The sequence below is a fragment of the Salmo salar genome, chromosome 10 (assembly GCF_965601325.2).
Source record: "Salmo salar chromosome 10, fSalSal1, whole genome shotgun sequence".
NCBI lineage: Eukaryota > Metazoa > Chordata > Actinopteri > Salmoniformes > Salmonidae > Salmo > Salmo salar.
Genome location: NC_138300.1, coordinates 101814049 through 101836555, shown reverse-complemented (window position 1 = coordinate 101836555; position 22507 = coordinate 101814049). Strand labels below are relative to the sequence as shown.

The following is a 22507-nucleotide window of genomic DNA, read 5'->3' as shown; positions in this document are numbered from 1 at the left end:
ATGAACTCATTGTACCGTAGTCCATCACGCATCTGACCTGCCCCTGCTCTCCTCATGCTGGGGAGATTTATACAAAGCTTCATCGCACACTCTAATCCAGCGTTCAGGAGTCCACAGTTCAGACAGAGTTCAACATAACAAGATTGTCTGATCCTCTGTATCAACAAAACGAAATTAAAGGTAAGATGAAAATGTCCTATACAATCTGTCTGTTGCGAATGTCGTGTAGCTGATTCACTCTACATTGCTCTGTTGATTTACGGCGCCAATTGAATTTCTCTTTTATATACCTTTTAAACTTTGAACTGTTACTGATAAGGATGAACGTTTTTAAACAGATTGATACTGTAGTAGATTTACCTGTGAATGCTCCACCCTCTGTCTCGCCACATCACCCCTTCTCTCCCCCTCTCCCTGCTCTCCTACTGTCTCCCTGTCTCATTCTCTTTTCTCTCAGCCCTCTCAGTCTGTTAGTATGAAGGTGTTAGAGGTGGGAGACTCAGTGAGTCAGTTCAGGTTGGCCGAGTCATGTGTGGGGCTGGCAGGGTGTCTGTGCGTGGCCTACTCTGTTTGGACCCCTCGCTGGCTCAATGACCAGGGACTGTGGTCTATAGGCAACAACAGCACCAACACAGACAGTGATGGTGACCAGACTGGGGGCATCATCTTTAACGGTGAGTCAAGAAGCTACATTGACCATCAGCATCAACTTTGGCTCTGTTAGACTCAGAATGAGAAATGTTTATTACCCCTGTGTAAGCAGGGTGTATTAACGTCAGTGACATGTTTATACAATTTCATGTACAATGTTTTAAATTAATCACGGTAATACCATCTGCTTAGAAAAATGTATTTTACCTTTATTTTACCAGGTTATTCTCATTGAGATAAAAATCAGAGACCTGGTTGCTAATTCAAAGTGTGTGGTTACACCTAATGGAATGCTAAAGGTAGCAGATGTACAAGGAGTGGCTTAACTGTGAGTGTTGTTAAACATTTTAGTTACACTTAAGGTTGGCTGTCTGCTTTTGGCACTGTGGAGTTTTCCCTCAGAATCCCAGTAATGTGAACAGGTGTGAACTTGCTTCTGAAGCAATCATCCACATTCTCAGAGAGCATGAGGAGAGGGAGATGGGAGGGTCACGTTAAACTTTTAGGGCTGAAGAGGGTGTACAACAGGTACTATACACATCCCAAATTCCTCCACCAGTGCTGGGGCAAAGAAAAAGCTGATGTTAAATATAGAAAAGCTTGCATACAGTACATGCTGCTCCCCTGCTATATTCCTGCATCCATTAAATGTATATTAACGGCAGCGACGTATGCTGTGTGGAGGCTTTATTTCTATTGTTGAACTTTTAGGGCCTCTCACAAACCTGTTCCCTGACAGCTGTTTAGTGTGGTTTTGAGGCAGCAAGGGTATCTGATTAAATCAATGGCCTCTCACTGTTGTTCTCTGTTTAGTATGACATCAAAGATGGACAATGTTAGAATGATAGATCAGCAGCTAATTTGACAATACATGCCATTGTGTATTGGCATTGTATTGACATTGACAATGGCCCTTGTATTTGTCTCCGTTCAGAATCATTATTGGGATCTTGAAGAGTTTTTCAGAAGTGACATAGCCGGTTGTTATTTCTCTCTCTTCTATGTTGGACTTGAATATAGCCTGCAGATGTAGACAGGTTTAGACATGAACTCTAGTTCACTGCTGAGAGGAAGAAGAGTTCAACGTACACATAACTGAGAAACACTGTCCGAGGCAGAAATTATTACAAGTCACTGTAAAATCATGTGTCACTGTTTACATATTATAACCACTGTGTGTGTGTGTGTGTCTTCAGCCCTGGAGGCAGAGCAAGTGTTTGGGGTGCTGTCATTCCTCATGGCTGTGAATTCGGGGGCTCTGTGCCTCGTGTTTGCCCTCTGCTGGACATCCCAGACAGTGCGCTCTTACTCCAACACCCGATCCCTCCTCATGGCAGGCCAGGCCCTCTACCCCACCGTCTTGCTGCTCCTCACTCTGGGACCCACAGGTCAGTATGGGTCCAGGGCGCAGGCCTGAAAGGAAGAAAGGGTGCATGTGTAAAGTATTGGAACAGAGGCTTTTAAATCCGTTTTACCACATTTCCACCAGCATGTTAAATGTGCAACCATAGAGAAAAAAACTCTAGACCACCTTTACTCCACACACAGAGATGCGTACAATGCTTTCCCTCGCACTCCATTTGCAAATCTGACCATAATTCTATCCTCCTGATTTCTGCTTACAAGCAAAAATTAATGCAGGAAGCATCAGTGACTCGGTCTATAAAAAAGTGGTCAAATGAAACAGATGCTAAGCTACAGGACTGTTTTGCTAGCACAGACCACATCAGTCACTGGCTTCATTAATAAGTGTATCGATGACGTCGTCCCCACAGTGACTGTACGTAGATACCTCAACCAAAAGCCATGGATTACAGGCAACATCCGCACTGAGCTAAAGAGTAGAGCTGCCGCTTTGAAGGAGTTGGACTCTAACCCGGAAGCTTAGAAGAAATCCTGCTATGCCCTCCAACGAACCATCAAACAGGCAATGCGTCAATACAGGAATAAGATCGAATCATACTACACTGGCACCGACGCTCGTCGGATGTGGCAGGGCTTGCAAACTATTACAGACTAAAAAGGGAAGCACAGCCAGGAGCTGCCCAGTGACACGAGCCTAGCAGATGAGCTAAATTATTTCAATGCTCGCTTCGAGGCAAGTAGCACTGAAACATGTATGAGAGCATCAGCTGTTCCGGACGACTGAGTGATCCCATTCTCCGCAGCCGATGTGAGTAAGACCTTTAAACAGGTCAACATTCACGAGGCCGCAGGGCCAGACGGATTACCAGGACATGTACTCCGAGCATGCGCTGACCAACTGGCAAGTGTCTTCACTGACATTTTCAACCTCACCCTGTCTGTAATACCAACAAGTTTCATGCCCAAGAACACTAAGGACACTTGCCTAAATGACTAATGACCCGTAGCACTCACGTCTGTAGCCATGAAGTGCTTGGAAAGGTTGGTCATGGCTCACATCAACACCATTATCCCAGAACCTCTAGACACACTCCAATTTGCATACCACCCTAACAGATCCACAGATGATGCAATCTCTATTGCACTCCACACTGCCCTTTCCCACCTGGACAAAAGGAACATCTATATGAGAATGTTATTCATTGACTACAGCTCAGCGTTCAATACCATAGTGCCCTCAAAGCTCATCACTAAGCTAAGGACCCTGCGACTAAACACCTCCCTCTGCAACTGGATCCTGGACTTCTTGATGGGCCGCCCCCAGGTGGTAAGGGTAGGTAACAACACATACGCTACGCTGATACTCAACACGGAGGCCCCTCAGGGGTGCGTGCTTAGTCCCCTTCTGTACTCCCTGTTCACTCATGACTGCACGGCCAGGCACTACTCCAACACCATCATTAAAATCTGTTAAGGATAGGGGGCAGTATTTTCACATTCGGATGAAAAACGCGCCCAAATTAAACTGCCTCCTACTCAGACTCAGAAGGTAGGATATGCATATTATTAGTAGATTTGGATAGAAAACACTGTGAAGTTTCTAAAACTGTTTGAATGATGTCTGTGAGTATAACAGAATTCATATGGCAGGCAAAAACCTGAGAAAAATCCAACCAGGAAGTGGGAAATCTGAGAATTTTAGTTCTTCTTTTGAATCCCTATCGAAACTACAGTGTCTGTGGGGTCACGTTGCACTTCCTAAGGCTTCCATTGGCTGTCAACAGCCTTTAGAAACTTGTTTCATCCTTCTCCTGTTACTGGGCAGAAAATAGGAGCTCAGTCAATCAGTGGACTGCCTAAGGACAAAGGACTTTGTTATGCACGAGCCCGTGAGCGCGCCGTTCCTTCTTTTTCTTCTCAAATGAATACGCTATTGTCCGGTTGGAATATTATCAACGTTTTATGTTAAAAATACCCTAAGGATTGATTGTAAACAACGTTTGACATGTTTCTACGAACGGTAATGGAAGATTTTGACTTTTCGTGTCTGGATTTACGCTTGCGCGTTATGCCTTTGGATAGTGATCTGAACGCACGAACAAAACGGAGGTATTTGGACATAAATATGGAGTATTTCGAACAAAACTAACATTTATTGTGGAAGTAGGAGTCCTGGGAGTGCATTCTGACGAAGATCAGCAAAGGTAAGTCAATATTTATAATACTAATTCTGAGTTTAGTTGACTCCAGAACTTTGCTGGTATCTGTATAGCTTGCTTTGATGGTGAGCTCTGTACTCAGAATATTGAAAAATGTGATTTAGCCAAAAAGCTATTTTAAAATCTGACACAGCGGTTGCATTAAGGAGTAGTATATCTATAATTCTTTCAATAACTGTTGTAAAGTTTATCAATGTTTATGATGAGTATTTTTGTAAATTGATGTGCTCATTCAATGGAAGTTTTGGGTGGCAACACATTTTCTGAACATCACGCGCCAATGTAAAATGTGGTTTTTGGATATAAATATGAACTTTATCTAACAAAACATACATGTATTGTCTAACATTCCTGGGAGTGTCCTGGGAGTCCTGGGAGTGTCATCTGATGAAGATCGTCAAAGGTTAGTAATTCATTTTAGCTTTATTTGTGGTTTTTGTGACACCTCTCCTTACTTGCAAAATGGCTGTTTGGCTTTTCTTGTTTAGCCTGTCTAGGGTAGGTGGGACGAAATCGTCCCACCATCGTAACAGCCAGTGGAATCCCGTGGCGCGTTATTCAAATACCTTAGAAATGCTATTACTTCAATTTCTCAAACATATGACTATTTTACACCATTTTAAAGACAAGACTCTCGTTAATCTAACCACACTGTCCGATTTCAAAAAGGCTTTACAACGAAAGCAAAACATTAGATTATGTCAGCAGAGTACACAGCCAGAAATAATCAGACACCCATTTTTCAAGCTAGCATATAATGTCACATAAACCCAAACCACAGCTAAATGCAGCACTAACCTTTGATGATCTTCATCAGATGACACTCCTAGGACATTATGTTATACAATACATGCATGTTTTGTTCAATCAAGTTCATATTTATATCAAAAACCAGCTTTTTACATTAGCATGTGACGTTCAGAACTAGCATACCCCCCGCAAACTTCCGGTGAATTTACTAAATTACTCACAATAAACGTTCACAAAAAACATAACAATTATTTTAAGAATTATAGATACAGAACTCCTTTATGCACTCGCTATGTCCGATTTTAAAATAGCTTTTCGGTGAAAGCACATTTTGCAATATTCTGAGTAGATAGCCTGGCATCACAGGGCTAGCTATTTAGACACCCACCAAGTTTAGCCCTCACCAAAGTCAGATTTACTATAAGAAAGATTTGATTACCTTTGCTGTTCTTCGTCAGAATGCACTCCCAGGACTTCTACTTCAATAACAAATGTTGGTTTGGTTCAAAATGATCCATAGTTATGTTCAAATATCCTCTGTTTTGTTCGTGCGTTCAAGACACTATTCGAAGTGTAAAGAAGGGTGACGCGCCCGACGCGTTTCGTGATAAAAAAATTCTAAATATTCCATTACCGTACTTCGAAGCATGTCAACCGCTGTTTAAAATACATTTTTATGCCATTTTTCTCGTAAAAAAGCGATAATGTTCCGACCGGGAAACCGTGTTTACGTTCAAAGAGAGAGAAAATAAAAACATGGGGTCGCCTCGTGCACGCCTCTCAGTCTCATTGTCCTCTGATAGACCACTTACCAAAGGCGCTAATGTTTTTCAGCCAGGGGCTGCAAAGACATCATTCAGCTTTTTCCCGCCTTCTGAGAGACTATGGGAGCCGTAGGAAGTGTCACGTTACAGCAGAGATCCTAAGTTTTCAATAAAGAGAGTCAAGAAGCCCAAGGAATGGTCAGAGAGGGCACTTCCTGTACAGAATCTTCTCAGGTTTTTGCCTGCCATGAGTTCTGTTATACTCACAGACACCATTCAAACAGTTTTAGAAACTTTAGGGTGTTTTCTATCCAAAGCCCATAATTATATGCATATTCTAGTTTCTGGGCAGTAGTAATAACCAGATTAAATCGGGTACGTTTTTATCCGGCCGTGCAAATACTGCCCCCTACCCTCAACAGGTTAAGTGATGTGCTAACATAATCTAATGTTTTGCTTTCGCCGTAAAGCCTTTTTGAAATCGGACACTGTGGTTAGATTAACGAGAATCTTATCTTTAAAATTATGTATAATACTGTATGTGTGACAAATTTGAATTATGTGATTTTAGTTTTTTGAATTTGGCGCTGTGGTATTTCACTGGCTGTTGTCAAATCGATCCCGCTAACGGGATTCGCGTGTTAAGGGGTCACTAAGAGGTTTGCCGATGACACAACAATGGTAGGCCTGATCACAGACAACGACGAGACAGCCTATAGGGAGGAGGTCAGAGACCTGGCCGTGTGGTGCCAGGACAACCTCTCCCTCAATTCTCATCGACGGGGCTGTAGTGAAGCAGTTTGAGAGCTTCAAGTTCCTTGATGTCCACATCACCAACAAACTAACATGGTCCAAGCACACCAAGACAGTCGTGAATAGGGCACGACAAAACCTATTCCCCCTCAGGAGACTTAAAAGATTTGGCATGGGTCCTCAGATCCTCAAAAGGTTCTACAGCTGCATCATCGAGAGCATCCTGACTGGTTGCATCACTGCCTGGTATGGCAACTGCTCAGCCTCCGACCGCAAGGCGCTACAGAGGGTAGAACGTACGGCCCAGTACATTACTGGGGCCAAGCTTCCTGCCATCCAGGACCTCTATAACATGGGGTGTCAGAGGACGACCCTAAAAATTGTCAACGACTCCAGCCACCTTAGTCATAGACTGTTCTCTCTGCTACCGCATGGCAAGTACCGGAGTGCCAAGTCTTGGTCCAAGAGGCTTCTAAACAGCTTCTATCCCCAAATCTCAATTACCTTGACTAACCGGTACCCTCTGTATATAGCCTCGCTATTGTTCTTTTCCTGCTTCTCTTTAATTGTTACTTTTATTTCTTATTCTTATTTTTTATTTTTTATAAATATATATATTTTTTAACTGTATTGTTGGTTAGGGCTTGTAAGTAAACATTTCACTGTAAGGTACCTGTTGTATTTGACGCATTGATTTGACATCCTGCAAGCATCTATCTATGTTGCTTTATACAATACAAAACATGTTTTCAGAGAACATTTCCCTTTCCTGTCACTGCTTATGTTAATCTACTTTCTTTTCTGCTCACTCCTATTTTATGGTGGAGGAGCTTTTGTTGAGTGTTTTCACACAGGTATATTAGTGAAGATGGATTGCCTGTGTATTGCCTTCAGTAAACACTCAGATTCCTCTGTCTAGACTCCTTAGACTCCTATCTACCGATGATGACTTGACTGACTCCGCTCTTCTCTTCTCCTCCCTCTCTGTCTCTCTCTAGGATTCTTCTTCCTCCTCAGCTGGTCCCTCTTCACCTACCAGCACCGGGTGGAGATCAGCGATGACTTCACATGCCTGGGCTCCTCCTTTTGGCTGGGTGCCCTGGGCTGGGCCCTGCTATTGGTTGCTCTGCCTGTAGTCTTCCTGGTGGAGCAGTGTGTGGTCCCGGACATCCTGCCAGATCTCATGAAGGCTGCCGATGGGTGGCGGGGCGCCTCCCAGGTACCGTACGCCCAGCGCTCATTCATCGTGAGTCACCAGCGTTGTCATGAAGACCAGAGTGATGAAGACATTGCGAGAGGGCTGAGGAGGTACATGTCTGTACACTGAGAGGAGGAAGAGAGAGGACACAGGACAGTGATGGAGTATTAGTGTAACCTTCTTCAGGCTCAGAGACTGAGCTGACTACAGAACGGGACTGGACTGGGCACACAGCTGATAGGGGTCCATGTTCACACTAGCAGTTCACCAGGGAGAGGAGCTTCTAGTCTGTGTCTGTATCAGAGATTTCTCCACTGTAGGAGAATGTTTACAGACACACTCTGAGAATATGTAATATTAGACTAATCAAATCAAATTTCATTGGTTGCACACACATATTTTGCAGATGTTATCACAGGTGCAGGGAAAAGCTTATGTTTCTAGCACAAACAGTGCAGTAATACCTAACAAAACAAAACACACAAATCCCAAAAATAACGAATAACGAGCAATGTCAGAGTGTCGAATAACGAGCAATGTCAGAGTCCGGAATATATATATGTAATTTACAACATTAACAATATATTAACAATTGCAACAGGCTCAAAATGGCCAGAAACAAAGAACTTTAGATCAGTCTATTCTTGTTCTGAGAAATGAAGGCTATTCCATGCGAGAAATTGCCAAGAAACTGAAGATCTCGTACAACGCTGTGCACTACTCCCTTCACAGAACAGCGCAAACTGGCTCTAACCAGAATAGAAAGAGGAGTGGGAGGCCACGGTGCACAACTGAGCAAGAGGACAAGTACATTAAAATGATAAACTTGGATTAGCTAACACAACGTGCCATTGGAACACAGGAGTGATGGTTGCTAATAGAGGGCCTATGTAGATATTCCATAAAAAATCTGCTGTTTCCAGCTAAAATTGTCATTTACAACATTAGCAATATCTAAACTGTATTTCTGATTAATTTGATGTTATTTTAATGGACAAAAATGTGCTTTTCTTTCAAAAGCAAGGACATTTCTAAGTGACCCTAAACTTTTGAATGGTAGTGTATATAAACATACACATATATAATGGTATGTGTATAGACAGTATATGAATAGAAAAGTTGTGTACAACAGTAGATATATAGGATAAGCCTTGAATAGAATACAGTATATACATATAAAGTGGGTAAAACAGTATGTAAATATTATTAACCTGTCTGGGGTAGGATGGGACGTTAGCGTCCCACTCTATTCAACAGCTACTGGAAGAGCGTGGCTTGAAATACAAAAACCTCAAAAATGCAATAATTTCAATATTTCAAACATACGACTTACACCATTTGAAAGATAAGACTCTTGTTAATCTAACCACATTGTCCGATTTCAAAAAGGCTTTACAGCGAAAGCAAAACATTAGATTATGTTAGGAGAGTACATAGACATAACCACACAGCCATTTTTCAAGCAAGCATATATGTCACAAAAACCCAAAACACAGCTAAATGCAGCACTAACCTTTGATGATCTTCATCAGATGACACTCCTAGGACATTATGTTATACAATACATGTATGTTTTGTTCAATCAAGTTCATATTTATATCCAAAAACAGCTTTTTACATTGGCGTGTGATGTTCAGAACATGCATTCCCAGCAAAAACTTCCGGTGAATTTACAAAATTACTCATGATAAACGTTGACAAAATACATACCAATTATTATAAGAATGATAGATACAGAACTCCTTTATGCAATCGCTATGTCCGATTTTAAAATAGCTTTTCGGCGAAAGCACATTTTGCAATATTCTGAGTACAAAGCTCAGCCATCACGGCTAGCTAATTGGACACCCGCCAAGTTCGGGGCACACTAAACTCAGATTTAGTATTAGAAAAATTGTATTACCTTTGCTGTTCTTCGTCAGAATGCACTCCCAGGATTGCTACTTCCACAAGAAATGTTGTTTTTGTTCCAAATAATCCATAGTTATGTCAAAATGCATCCGTTTTGTTCGTGCATTCAGGTCACTATCCAAAGGGTAACGCGCGAGCGCATATCGAGACAAAGAAATTCAAAATGTTCCATTACCGTACTTAGAAGCATGTCAAACGCTGTTTAAAATCAATTTTTATGGTATTTTTCTAATAAAATAGCGATAATATTCCAACCGGACAATAGTGTATTCATTCAAAAAGAAAAAAAAAATGGTGTGGTCTCGTGAACGCACATTTCCAATCTCTTAGTCACCAGGCAGTCCACTGACAAACTGAGTTGCTATACTCTGCCTAGAGACAGGAGACGACTCAATACGTTTTCTGAAGGCTTCTGAGAGCCAATGGAAGCCTTAGAAAGTGTTACGTAACCCCACAGATTCTGTAGTTTTGATAGAGAAGCAAAAGGAGAACTACAAATTGTCACACAGGCCACTTCCTGCTTGGAATTTTCTCAGGTTTTTGCCTGCCATATGAGTTCTGTTATACTCACAGACACCATTCAAACAGTTTTAGAAACTTCAGAGTGTTTTCTATCCAAATCTACTAATAATATGCATATTCTCGTTACTGGGCAAGAGTAGTAACCAGTTTAAATCGGGTACGTTTTTTATCCGGCCGTGAAAATACTGCCCCCTAGCCCAGACAGGTTAAAGTGACCAAAAGTTTCAATGCTTAGATAAAGGGTTCTTGTCAAGCAAGGAACAATTCATTATTTGTAGTTGTTTGTTGCCAAGTGTACTTTCAGTAAGATTTTCTGTGTAGTAAAATAAATATTTACGTTACAAAGCAGCCTCATGTGGTGAGTATGACCAAGGTTTGATGTTGAAAAATCTATTTTTGATACAGCTTGGCAGCAATGTTCTGTTCGCAAGTATTCAACATTAATAAGTGGAAAGTCACACATTTTGGTTGTTTGTGTACAAAGTGGGATCACTACTTGTTGAATTTAGATGGAAGTGATACATACATTTACAGTTTAACAGTTTAACTAATACTTCTAAGACAGTCCTATGTGAATGTGCATTTTCTCAGTAAGCTTGATACTCATCACCACTATAAAGTGAATGATATCACAAAGTTTTTGCAGTGGCACTGTGATATTATTGATTTTGTACCTTTAAAAAACAGATGAATAAACTGCTGCTTTTATTTACTCAGCCCTGTTAACCAGTATCTCTACCAGGCTCCAGACGTCTTCCTGGCATCACCAGAGAACAGTCCCCTGCCCAGCCAGTGCAAAGCCACTGGATAGCACACTGCACTCCCACAGAAAGCCTTATTATTACGCCCCTATGAGCAGTAGAACCATCACATACAGCAGTACAGTTGACTCATGCCAGCCATTTACTCAGCACTGCCAAGCTACTGTCTACCAGTCTCTCACAGCCCTTCTTTAGTTCTCTCAGTCTTCTCTCTTCTCTTACTTCCCCAACAGGAGAGGAGAGAGTGGGCTGCCTGCCTGCCATCATGCCCCATGTTTACATCCTGATCCTTGTTAAAGTAGGGGAGAATTAACAGGCTCTGGCTTTGTTAATTGGCTGCTAATCAGGTGTTGCTCTAATTAAAAGGCAGTTCTGCCCTGTTGGTGCCTGCTAATGAGTGTGTTATTAAATCCACCAAAGGATTTGGGTCTCTTTTTCAATTTATCAACAGGGTAGAGATTAATTTGTGTTGGAATGAGAGTGGAATGTCATTGAAGGTTGTCTTGCTAGAGAGTGTGATCCATGCATAAGATCAAGTGCTCTCTTTCTCTCTACATAGACAACAAACATGCAGTGTGGTGCTGTGTTGTCGGTGTGTTGTGGCGTATTTTGTCGTTTGATTTTGTGGTGTTGTGTAGTGTTGGTTTGTGTGTGTTGTGTGTTGTTGGGTCTTGTGTAGTGTTGTTGTGTGTGTAGTGCACCCAGCTGCACTGAATGTTAGGATATTGATGATGTGAATACCTCCCTTGTGCTGTATTGCTCTTCAAGAGATCGGGTTTCCACTTTTTGACATTGTGTATACATGGAGATGTGACCCTTCCCTGGCCTCTTCATTTAATAAGAAGAGCAGGGCCCTTCATAACTCTAACTTTACCTACATGTACATATTACCTCAACTAACCGATGCCCCCGCACATTGATTCTACCGGTACCCCCCTGAATATAGTCTCGCTATTGTTATTTTACTGCTGCTCTTTAATTACTTGTTACTTTTATTTCTGATTCTTATCCATATTTTTTTTAACTGCATTGTTGGTTAGGGGCTCCTAAGTTAGCATTTCACTGTAAGGTCTACTACACCTGTTGTATTCGGCGCACATGACTAATACGATTTGATTTGATTTGATCAGCCACAGCTGAGGCTTTCTGCCTGGCCCTTTGAGACCTTTGGGCAAGGCCATGTGGTAACGGAGTGACACTCCCACTATAGAAATATGCAGATGTTTTTTTTATAATCAGGGCCAAATCTTAATGCTATATATGTATTTGAAGGTATTTGTTAGTCCTTTAACGCAATACTAATAAGTAATTGTTCAAATAAGTGGTGTGGGGGCTGTGCTTTGGCAAAGTGGGTGGGGTTATATCCTGCCTGTTTGGCCCTGTCCGGGGGTATCATCGGATGGGGCCACAGTGTCTCCTGACACCTCCTGTCTCAGCCTCCAGTATTTATGCTGCAGTAGTTTATGTGTCGGGTGGCTAGGGTCAGTCTGTTATATCTGGAGTATTTCTCCTGTCTTATTCGGTGTCCTGTGTGAATTTAAGTATGCTCTCTCTAATTCTCTCTTTCTCTCTTTCTTTCTTTCTCTCTCTTGGAGGACCTGAGCCCTAGGACCATGCCTCAGGACTACCTGGCATGATGACTCCTTGTTGTCCCCAGTCCACCTGGCCGTGCTGCTGCTCCAGTTTCAACTGTTCTGCCTGCGGCTATGGAACCCTGACCTGTTCACTGTGATTACTATTATTTGACCATGCTGGTCATTTATGAACATTTGAACATCTTGGCCATGTTCTGTTATAATCTCCACCCGGCACAGCCAGAAGAGGACTGGCCACCCCTCATAGCCTGGTTTCTCTCTAGGTTTCTTCCTAGGTTTTGGCCTTTCTAGGGAGTTTTTCCTAGCCACCGTGCTTCTACACCTGCATTGCTTGCTGTTTGGGGTTTTAGGCTGAGTTTCTGTACAGCACTTTGATATATCAGCTGATGTAAGAAGGGCTATATAAATACATTTGATGTGATTTGAAATATACTGTATCTGTCATGCAAAAAAATTATTAGTGGTGGGTGATAGTCACAGCAGCCCAGAAACAAAACAATTCATCTTACTTTAAATCATTTGTATGCATTTTATGACTCCCATATGGCTCCATGATAGATACAACATTTTGCATCAGGAAATTGTCCTAAAAATACATATCCACAGATAACTGTATTGCAATATGCTATTTTGCACATTTGTCACTCTGTTACCATGTAACTCCGTTACATCTCTTTGGATTTTCATGGTGAAATATTACATCAAATGATACCAAAATTGGTGTTGATATAGTCAACTAAGTATTTAATTAGATGATATGTTACATTAATGGATTATCACAAAAAACAGAACGTTATGTAGGTGTGCATATACCCCCCCCCCCGAAAAAGATGTTAACTGGCTGTGACTCAATTACCAAGCACTAGTTTGAGATTTTGTGCTTGAAAGATATATTTGAACAATTACTTGTTAGTATTGCATAAGAACACTAACACACACCTACATAGCATTAAGACTTGTTCCTGACTGTAAAAAAAGACATGGCAGTTTTTATAGTGGGAGTGTGACTCCTTTATCGTGTGACCTTGCCCCTCTATATAACCCGTATACATTAGCACTTAACCCCTCTACTACTTACTTCCTCTACCCACTTCACCTTTCTCTCACCCCAACCTGAGAGATAGAGACAGATACAGCGAGGGTAAGAGAGAGACAGTCTGATGGAGCGAGAGAAAGAGCGATGGACAAAGGAGAAAGAGAGTAATATAGAAAAGAATAATAGCTTAGGACGAAGGGAAAGGGAGAGAGAGGACGAGAGGGAGGTTTAGTGTTGTTTGCCAACTTGGCCTTTTGGTGGTGCTAGTGTAACGTGTTATATTTTTGCTGTCATTTGATGAGTAATGAAATGACGGAAGATGGACTCATATGATGTGTCCGTGTGTGCGGATGCCTTGATATATTACAGACAAACCCTGAAAAACCCTGATGAAGTATCCAGAACAATATTTCTGAATATTTAGTAGGAGCCAGGATGCGGCAGTCGATTTAATAAGTCAGCTGTTATTCAGCTCTGTCTCCGTCTTGGAGGATGATAAATTAGGAAATAAAGCAGGAACTCAGTGTTCTCTGCAGTTGTATTTTTCTGTGGTTTCTATAATTCATTGTGCATATTTGTAACTTATCTGACAGTTAAATGCTGTTATGTTAGAGCAGAGACACTGGGGGGAAATGCAGAAATACAAGACAGCAGGGGAGAAACAGAGGTGGAAATTATGAGATGGTGGAGAGGCAGAGGGAGTGAGGATTTGAGAAGTCAGAAGATGGTTTCTTCATTGTAGTCTACCAAATGTTTGAATTGTGTTGTGTCACAGACCTGTCATGATAAAATGCCCATCAGAATTCCCTCCCTCCCACTCTCTCTGCCTCCCCTGTCTCTTTAACTCTCTCTCTCTCTCCGCTATAATGTAATAGTTATGGTCCCTCTATTATGGGCTCTCTACCTTCAATTCCATTGCATTTTACGTTTTAGTCATTCAATATAAATGGTCAGTCTACAGTATCTAAGTGAATGGAAACATCAGAAGATGTTTGGTCTCCCAGAGAAAAGGAGGCAGTGAGTAAAAGAGAGAGAGAAAAAGACAGAGATAAAGGTGGACATGGACGTGAGGAGAGTAAACTCAGTGCCCTGGTGTCCTTCAGGCTCTCCCTTCTTGCGAGGAGGACCCTGGCTGTGCGTCTCTCCTGGTGAATGTTAAGCGTGCCTTTGCTCTTTGTGACTGGTGTCCCATCTCGTCCAGATCGCCAAGGGGCGTCATGCACCCATTATTTTAGAGGGGGCATGAAGTACGTCAAGGGGGGTGGTCCTGTATTTTTCAACCACCTGAAACAGCCAGAGCCATAATCATTATGCCTAATTCTATGTAAAAAAATATGTATATTTACCTCTTTTAATTAATGATGCACATAGATTTTTTTTAAGAACTTTTATGCCATAGGAGTTTATTACAACTGCCACACTGGTATATAGTATCATTACCCAATAATTGTTGTCAATTGCTAGTAAGGTTGGGAGATTAGGAACCTATGTAGCTGGCTAGCTAAAGCCAACTTCATAAAATTGTTAGGTGGCTAGTATTACAGAGAAAAACCAAAACATTTTTGTTTTATTTATTCATCAAGAAGGAATCAATAGGTTACATAGCTTGATCAAATTAATTTACAAACATACTTCCTGCTCATTACCGACAGCTAAAATCAAATCAAAAGCTATGTGTCACTCTATCTCCTCTGCTGATGATACTGCATGGCACTAGAGCACCGTTTTCCAACTCATTCCACGGAGGGCCAAGTGGTTGTGGGTTTTCACTCCTCCCTTGTACTTGATTGATGAATTAAGGTAACTAATTCGTAAGGAACTCCCCGCAACAGGTTGTCTATGTCTTAATTAAAAGAAAAAAAGAAATACCTGCAGACACTAGGCCCTCCAAGGAATGAGTTTGACACCCCTGCACTAGATTATCTAGCGCCCTGCTAGGCATCTCTTTGCTCCAGTGTAAAGTTTAATAATTAGTTTAACATTTGAAAATGTTTGAAAGAGGACAAATATGAGGGGGCACACGCTTTTGTGCCTCCTATGGGCATGACGCCACTGAGACCACCCCTGCTGATTACACTCCCTTCAACAGGAGAGCGAAAGAGAGCGCCACGGAAAATGTTTCAGAGATTGTGAGGCAAAGGTCACAGTCATCCCTTTGGTAGACAGTGTGTATGTGAGTGTCTGTATGTGTGTAGGTACGAATGTGTGTGGTCAGTGTATGAGGGCAGTACAGATATTCCAAAGGCCTTTATACTGTCTTTGTCTATTGTGCATGTCAATGGTTTTGTTTGTCTATTTGTGTGGGCCTGAGTGTGTTTGTGTCTTTCTGTGTGTGTGTGTGTGTGTGTGTATGTGTGTGTGTGTGTGTGTGTAACCAGGTTTCCATCCAACATTTTCATGTAAAGTACATGTCGGATAAAAAAATGTCAGGCCTGATGGAAACAACAAATTTGACGGTAAGCTTTCCAAATGTCGACAAAACCAAATATTCTAGACAAGGTGGGATCTTTTTGTGTCAGTAAAATTCATTATGTGAGAAAAGTCAGTGGAAACACCTTTATGCTCAAATATTGATATAATAACCATCATATCAAAGTAAACTTGGAGTCACGCAATGATATGTTGTGTGGGGCTCCCACTACGACTTGGGAAAGCATACAGTTTACTTGGCTACAGATGATATATGTTATGATGAACTTCACATGCATTTTACATTTATATTTTAGTCATTTAGCAGACGCTCTTATCCAGAGCGACTTACAGTAGTGAATGCATACATTTCATTTTCATTTCATACAAAACATTTTTTTCTTCTTTTTGTACTTGGTGGTGAAAGTGCACAATGAAGAGCTTGATGCTCATTTCAATAAATATTGAGGGTCTTATTTTGGTGACATTCATTGGCTGCCGTTTGACAAATAATTTCTCTATTTTGTCCATAATAATATGCATAATATGTAGGTAGCCTGCCCTCACTGTATCTGTCAGCTGTTGGCTAGAGCGCACATGCCAAGACCAGAGTGGGCACATTGTCACGGTTATCGTCGGTGAAGGAGGACCAAAATGCAGCAGGACTGTGTTTGTTCATTTTGAACATTTATTAAATCAAAATGAACACAAAACCAACAAACAAGAGAACGAACGATCCACAGACAGTCTGGCAAGGCACAAGGCTAAACACAGAACAATCTCCCACAAACACACAGACAAACACACCCAACTAATATAGGACTTCCAATCAAAGGCAACACCACACAGCTGCCTTCAATTGGAAGTCCACCCCAATTAACTCTACATAGAAACACACTTACTAGACTACACATAGAAATACATAAACATAGACCATAAACCAAAAACCCGGAAATACTAAATCAAACACCCTTTTACCAAAACACCACCCCGAACCACATAAAACAAATACCCTCTGCCACGTCCTGACCAAACTACAATAACAATTAACCCTTATACTGACCAGGACGTGACACACATTCGCTATGTAACATAAAAATGTTTTGGTGACAAAACTATCAGTAGAGTTGAAAATGTGATGGAAACCCATTTAACGTGTAAATGGGAATTTAACCACAAAAGTTATTTTTATGTGCACTATGTCATCATACACAGATTTTTATCCGCAACAAGTCTATTTGATGGAAACACATGTCTGGTGGGAAAATGCGCATATTGTTTTTATGCAGATTTTAGAATATTGGCATGAAAATCTACAATCTCCAATTGGATGGACACCTAGCTAGTGTGTGTCTTTTTGTGTAGGCCTGTGGCTCCATTCTCATCTCTCTATTCATGCCTGGTCAACTGCAGTCTCCCGTCCCTTATCTCCCGGTGACCAAGGAAATTAAATTACAAATATAATCACTCTGTGCCAGTTTCTTTAACTGCATGCATCTGCTTTGCATATAGAGTGTGCTTGCTTTGGGGACGCGTGGTGCGAAGTTACTCATAGGCCTGTTTGAAATAATGGGCCTGGCCCTATACCTGCTGAAGTAGTCACACACTTTCTTTACACTGTTGTTCACATTCACAAAGCTATCTGGAGGAGAAGGTTGTGGAAAGAGAGATGTGGTGGTGAGAGAGACAGGTACAGAAATCTGGTGGCAGAAACATTTCTGCATTTACTGTTTTGTGTAAGCGAGTAATTTAGAATAGTGTAAAGAGCTGTTGTAGGAGACAGTAAGTATATCGAAACAGACATTTCCTTCTATAAAAAAAAGATTTGTTAAAAAAGGTGATGAGAATGATAACCTAAAGTGAAACTTTTCACTGTTCTGTCTTAAAGGTATTCTCCCTTTTCACTGTTATCGCCTAGTTCCCTTCGCTATGTAAGGGGGAGTTTGATAATAGTTTTGGGTAGGCTTAGAATGATGCAATAACTTGATAATGATGATAGTTTAGCACACATTGTAATGCACGCACACGCATGCACACACATCCAGGCTCCCATGATCCCAGAGGCAGCCTCCTCAAATCAAATCTATTCCAGCCACGTTAGACCATCTGACTGAATAAACAGTCTCTCTCTCTCTCTCTCTCTCTCTCTATGTGTGTCTCTCTCTCCCCCTGTGTCTCTCTCTTTCACCTATCTCTCTCAATTTCAATTACTCTCTCTCTCTCGCTCTCTTTCTGTCTCTCTGCCTCTCTCTCACTCTCTGTGTGTCTCTCTGTGTCTCACTCTCTCCTCCTCTCTCTGTTTCTCTGTGTCCGTTTGTATTAGAATGATGCGCTCTCTAGGGAGTTAAATTGAGAGTGGAAGGTAGAGGGGGTAAAATATGTTGATATGGAAGCAATGGTGTATCAATACCACCAAATATACCCCATCCCAAAACACTTTCTTAAGCAGGTGTGTCCACACATCTATGCCTCCTTTAGAGGGGAACTCTCATGACCAACTGGTTGGTGTGTGTGTGTGTGTGTGTGTGTGTGTGTGTGTGTGTGGTGTGTGTGTGTGTGTGTGTGTGTGTGTGTGTGTGTGTGTGTGTGTGTGTGTGTGTGTGTGTGTGTGTGTGTGTGTGTGTGTGAGAGAGAGAGAGAGATAGAGAAAGCCAGGCTGGTAAAATAATGTCTCCCTGTTGTATTCTGAGTCATGTTTTCTTGTAATTTCTCACTCCAACTGGACCAGCCAACCTCCAGAAGACAACAGTCTTTACTCCTGCTCCTCTTCTCCACGTCTCAACCCTTATTTTCCTCTGGTTCTGCCTGTTATTTCTCTCGCCAACTTGACCAGCCAGCCTCCAGATGACGTCAGGGTCTCCCTCTCCTCTCCCTCTCTCCCTTCCCCTCACATCACTAGGCTGTGAATTGGTTTAAAGAACAGTCACTCTAAATCAGTCCTGAATCAACGTGTGTTACGTTGCCATTGTCTCCATCTGAGCTATGACACCAACTCCGCTGAAAAGGGCACGGTCGTCCTGGCATTTCCCATAATGGATGTTTTAGTTAAAGGACAGGAAAATAATAACCAGAACTATGTCTGGGAACAGCGCTGTTTGAATCTTCCAGGAGAGTGGAGACCAGAACAGGGGACTGTCAGGGATTGCGGGCCCTTGGGGGCCTGGTGGGCCTGGGGGCTGGAGCTGACAGACAACGCTGCTCTTTTCACACTCAGACAAGCAGGATGACAGTTTTTTCTTTCTCTCTCTTCACGCCTTTCTCCTGTGGTCAGCGACCTGCCCACTACACTGATGGAGAGAAAGATGAGATGAAAGAAAGAGAAAATATCTCCAGGTTTAGGAGGAATCTGTGCTTTCTCTGCTGGGAAAGGGTGGCTACAACTTTTCAAACACAACTGACCACCTCTGTAGAGTTCCATAATACTGTTGCTAATAACCAGATAAGCATTGAAGAGCTCCACCACATCTGTCCAGTTGTAGCATTAGCACACAGCACTGGCGTCTTGAAAGAGACTGAGCACACTCCTGTAAAGGTTCTTCCAGGAGAAACTAGCCTGCTGGTGATGGGCTGGCTGTGTACATTTGTATGAGTTTCTAAAAAAAAAAACAGAGGCGATTAAACACAAAACAAATCCTCTGAGTGAGTGTTTATGTGGCTGGAGTTCCCCCCGGCGCACTGGTGCCCCTCTCTTCACTCAGTGAAATCTACATTTAATTAACACAGAATTAAAGAGCATTGTTTTTTTTATTAAAGACACCAGGCTGTATTCCCCACACTACTCCGGTGTCCCTGAATCCGACTTTAATTTGATTTGGTTTTACGGAGAGTGGATCAGAACCATCTGGAGTGTCTGCCTCTTGATCAGACTCATGTTTTACTTCCTGGTGTGGGGTACTGTCTGTAGACATACTACCAGGCTTCCAGGAGTGAATGTAGATTTAACTTCTTTAACCTCCTATGCATGTGTGCCTCACTTACTGTCAGAAGGTGGGTGTAGCTGGTGCATGAAGTCAGGCTCAGGAGAGCAGAATGAGTGAGCAACGTACTTTACTCAAAATAAAGGCACAAGGTAACAAATACACTTGACCAAATACAAACTGTAAATATTTAGCACTGGTGAAAACAGCACCCGTCAAAAAACCAGCCATCATGAACCGACATGAACATAAAAACAATCACACACAAAACACATGGGGGAAACAGAGGGTTAAATACATGAACATGTAATTGGGGAATGAAAACCAGGTGTGTAGAAAACAAAGACAAAACCAATGGAAAATGAAAGGTTGATCAGCGATGGCTAGAAGACCGGTGACGTCGACCGCCGAATGCCGCCCAAACAAGGCGGAAGTCGTGACACTTGCTTAAAAAAATTGTATGGGCCTAATCATAGAATTATTCATTTAATGGATCTTTGTTGGCCTAATAGTAAAGATTTGTTGTTTTAAAATATAATCTATTCATGTGGCATTAACACAACTAGTTATGATTTGTTTCATCTGATTATCAAACAATCCCTTCACAATGCTCCTGTAAGCCTGGCTACCTGCTCACTTTCGTTCACCAAAACATTATTCCCACATCCATAGAGTGCACTGTGCACCCGATATTTGATGAATGGAAAGATACATCTGTCACAAAATGTTATGAATGACATTTGGTGATTGTCAAATAGGCCTACACTTGTAACCTGAATTGATGCATCCACTGCTGTCCGCATGCGTCTCGCTCTCGGCCACTCATCTCTGTCTTAGCAAATTTTGTAGTGTATTTCCACACGTTTTCAAGTCCATTTACACATTTTTCATGTGACTGACATGCGTAATGATAATAATAGTGTAAGCTTACAGTTTGGCATCTTTGTTTTAATTATTGTGATAGGCTCATGTTTTACCAGTATGGTGTAAAACTGTACCCCCACTATTTATTTTGCCTGTCCTCCATACCGGACCGTTCCGGCTTACTTTCGACCCTGCAGGCTTCTCTTGGGATTGATTTCTTTGTAATAAACAAGTTATTTGAACAAATATGTTTCCTATATTGTCTAGTCTCTACAGAACAGACACATTTAATAGAACAAGTTCTGCACATAATCAACATAAAGCTCTTTGAACACCAGGAAGAGGGCAATATTAATCAAATGTATTTTAACATTGACAATGTTTGCACTTGAGAGTAGAACATTTGAGGACAAATGGTAAGAGTAGTGATGCTGAGTGTGTGTACTACAGCTCTGTGTTGAAGCCCTACCACTCTCCACAGAGGACTCCAACACAGTCCCATCACACAGGGTGATTTAACATCAATGGCCCTGAACATTGTGCTTTCCATTTATTACAGTTTTTCTCGATTGTTTACACACATTTTCTGAAAGCATGCCTCATATTCTCAGAACTCTACACACAAATCAAAAAACACACACACAATGGGCAAAACCCCTCAATTCTCCAGCAAAATGAAACTTTACATTCAAAACAATGTTATTTCTTATCAAAATGGTATTTTGCTTTCAAATGACACACACAAACCATCATATGAATAGACATTTATAAGAACCAGTTGAACACTGATGTGCTCAATGTAAAACACTATGATGAATGGAAAACACTTCTTCTCCATTCATCATAATGACTTAGGCCTTCTTTTGGTTCAGTGTTGCCATTACTACAGACAGTACATACATAAGTGTGTTGTAAAATATTTGAGAATATTGTTTTTATACTCAGAACAGACAAATACACGGTATCAAATATATTTTATTTTTCCCACAAAAACAATCCAGTGTACATCCCATTCCCAACCAACACAAAGTTGCACATACAGTGGTCTACATACAAAACAGAAGAATTGAATGTATACAGTTACAGTAAAAAAAATATATATATATATATGCTGCATCCTCTCTTCTGTTGCGGTCTGGCCACAGCACCTCATCCACATCACAAGCAATGTTTTCCCTGGCCAAGCAGCGGGGGAAATATCGCCTAGCATGGCGATTCCAGCCATGAAAAGCATCAGCTGCTATATCTCCACATGCGTCTTCCATAGCTTGGAGAAGAGGTATACGCGTTTGTGGATTTCGGTCATACACTTTCCATCTCCAGGCAGAAAAAAATTCCTCAATAGGATTGAGGACTGGAGAATATGGAGGGAGATAAACAACTAAAAAGCGTGGCTGGGCAGTGAACCAGTTACGAACCAGAGCAGCCCTGTGGAAACTTACCTTGTCCCAAATGACAACGTACCTGAGCTGCTCTGGGCCATCTACCTGATCTGGTGGAATGAGTGTGTTGTGTAGGGTGTCCAGGAATGTGATCAGATGGGCGGTGTTGTAGGGGCCAAGGGTAGCATGGTGATGGATGACGCCGTGGTGGGTAATCGCTGCACACATTGTGATGTTCCCTCCGCGCTGGCAAGGGACTTGAACAATGGCACGCTGGCCGATGATATTCCTTCCCCTCTTTCGTCTTTTTGTGAGGTTGAATCCAACCTCATCAATGAAGATGAACTGGTGCTCCACTGCAGCCACCTCTAGCTCAAGGACTCTCTGAAACACACATGACAATATCAGAA

At 41.7% G+C, this 22507-nt stretch overlaps 1 protein-coding gene across 2 annotated transcripts; it reads left to right on the top strand.

The window, feature by feature from the left end:
- Positions 1–7: 7 nt before the first annotated feature.
- On the top strand, positions 8–10478 carry si:ch211-256a21.4 (uncharacterized). 2 transcript variants are annotated; one of them, XM_014125185.3, is made up of 4 exons: positions 8–180; positions 458–674; positions 1848–2039; positions 7501–10478. In XM_014125185.3, exons 2-4 carry the CDS (start codon positions 476–478, stop codon positions 7827–7829), a joined length of 720 nt encoding a protein of 239 aa, XP_013980660.1. In that variant the 5' UTR covers positions 8–180; positions 458–475; the 3' UTR covers positions 7830–10478. The 2 variants fall into 2 exon arrangements, with proteins under 2 accessions (XP_013980660.1, XP_045544238.1); XM_045688282.2 differs by lacking the exon at positions 8–180 and having other exon boundaries at positions 389–674.
- The last annotated feature ends 12029 nt before the right edge of the window (positions 10479–22507 follow it).

Coding starts and splice junctions, on each gene's coding strand:
- si:ch211-256a21.4 (XM_014125185.3), top strand. CDS start 476: ATGAAGGTGTTAGAGGTGGGAGACTCAGTGAGTCAGTTCAGGTTGGCC. Junction 675..1,847: donor TGGGGGCATCATCTTTAACG/GTGAGTCAAGAA, acceptor GTGTGTCTTCAG/CCCTGGAGGCAGAGCAAGTG. Junction 2,040..7,500: donor CCTCACTCTGGGACCCACAG/GTCAGTATGGGT, acceptor GTCTCTCTCTAG/GATTCTTCTTCCTCCTCAGC.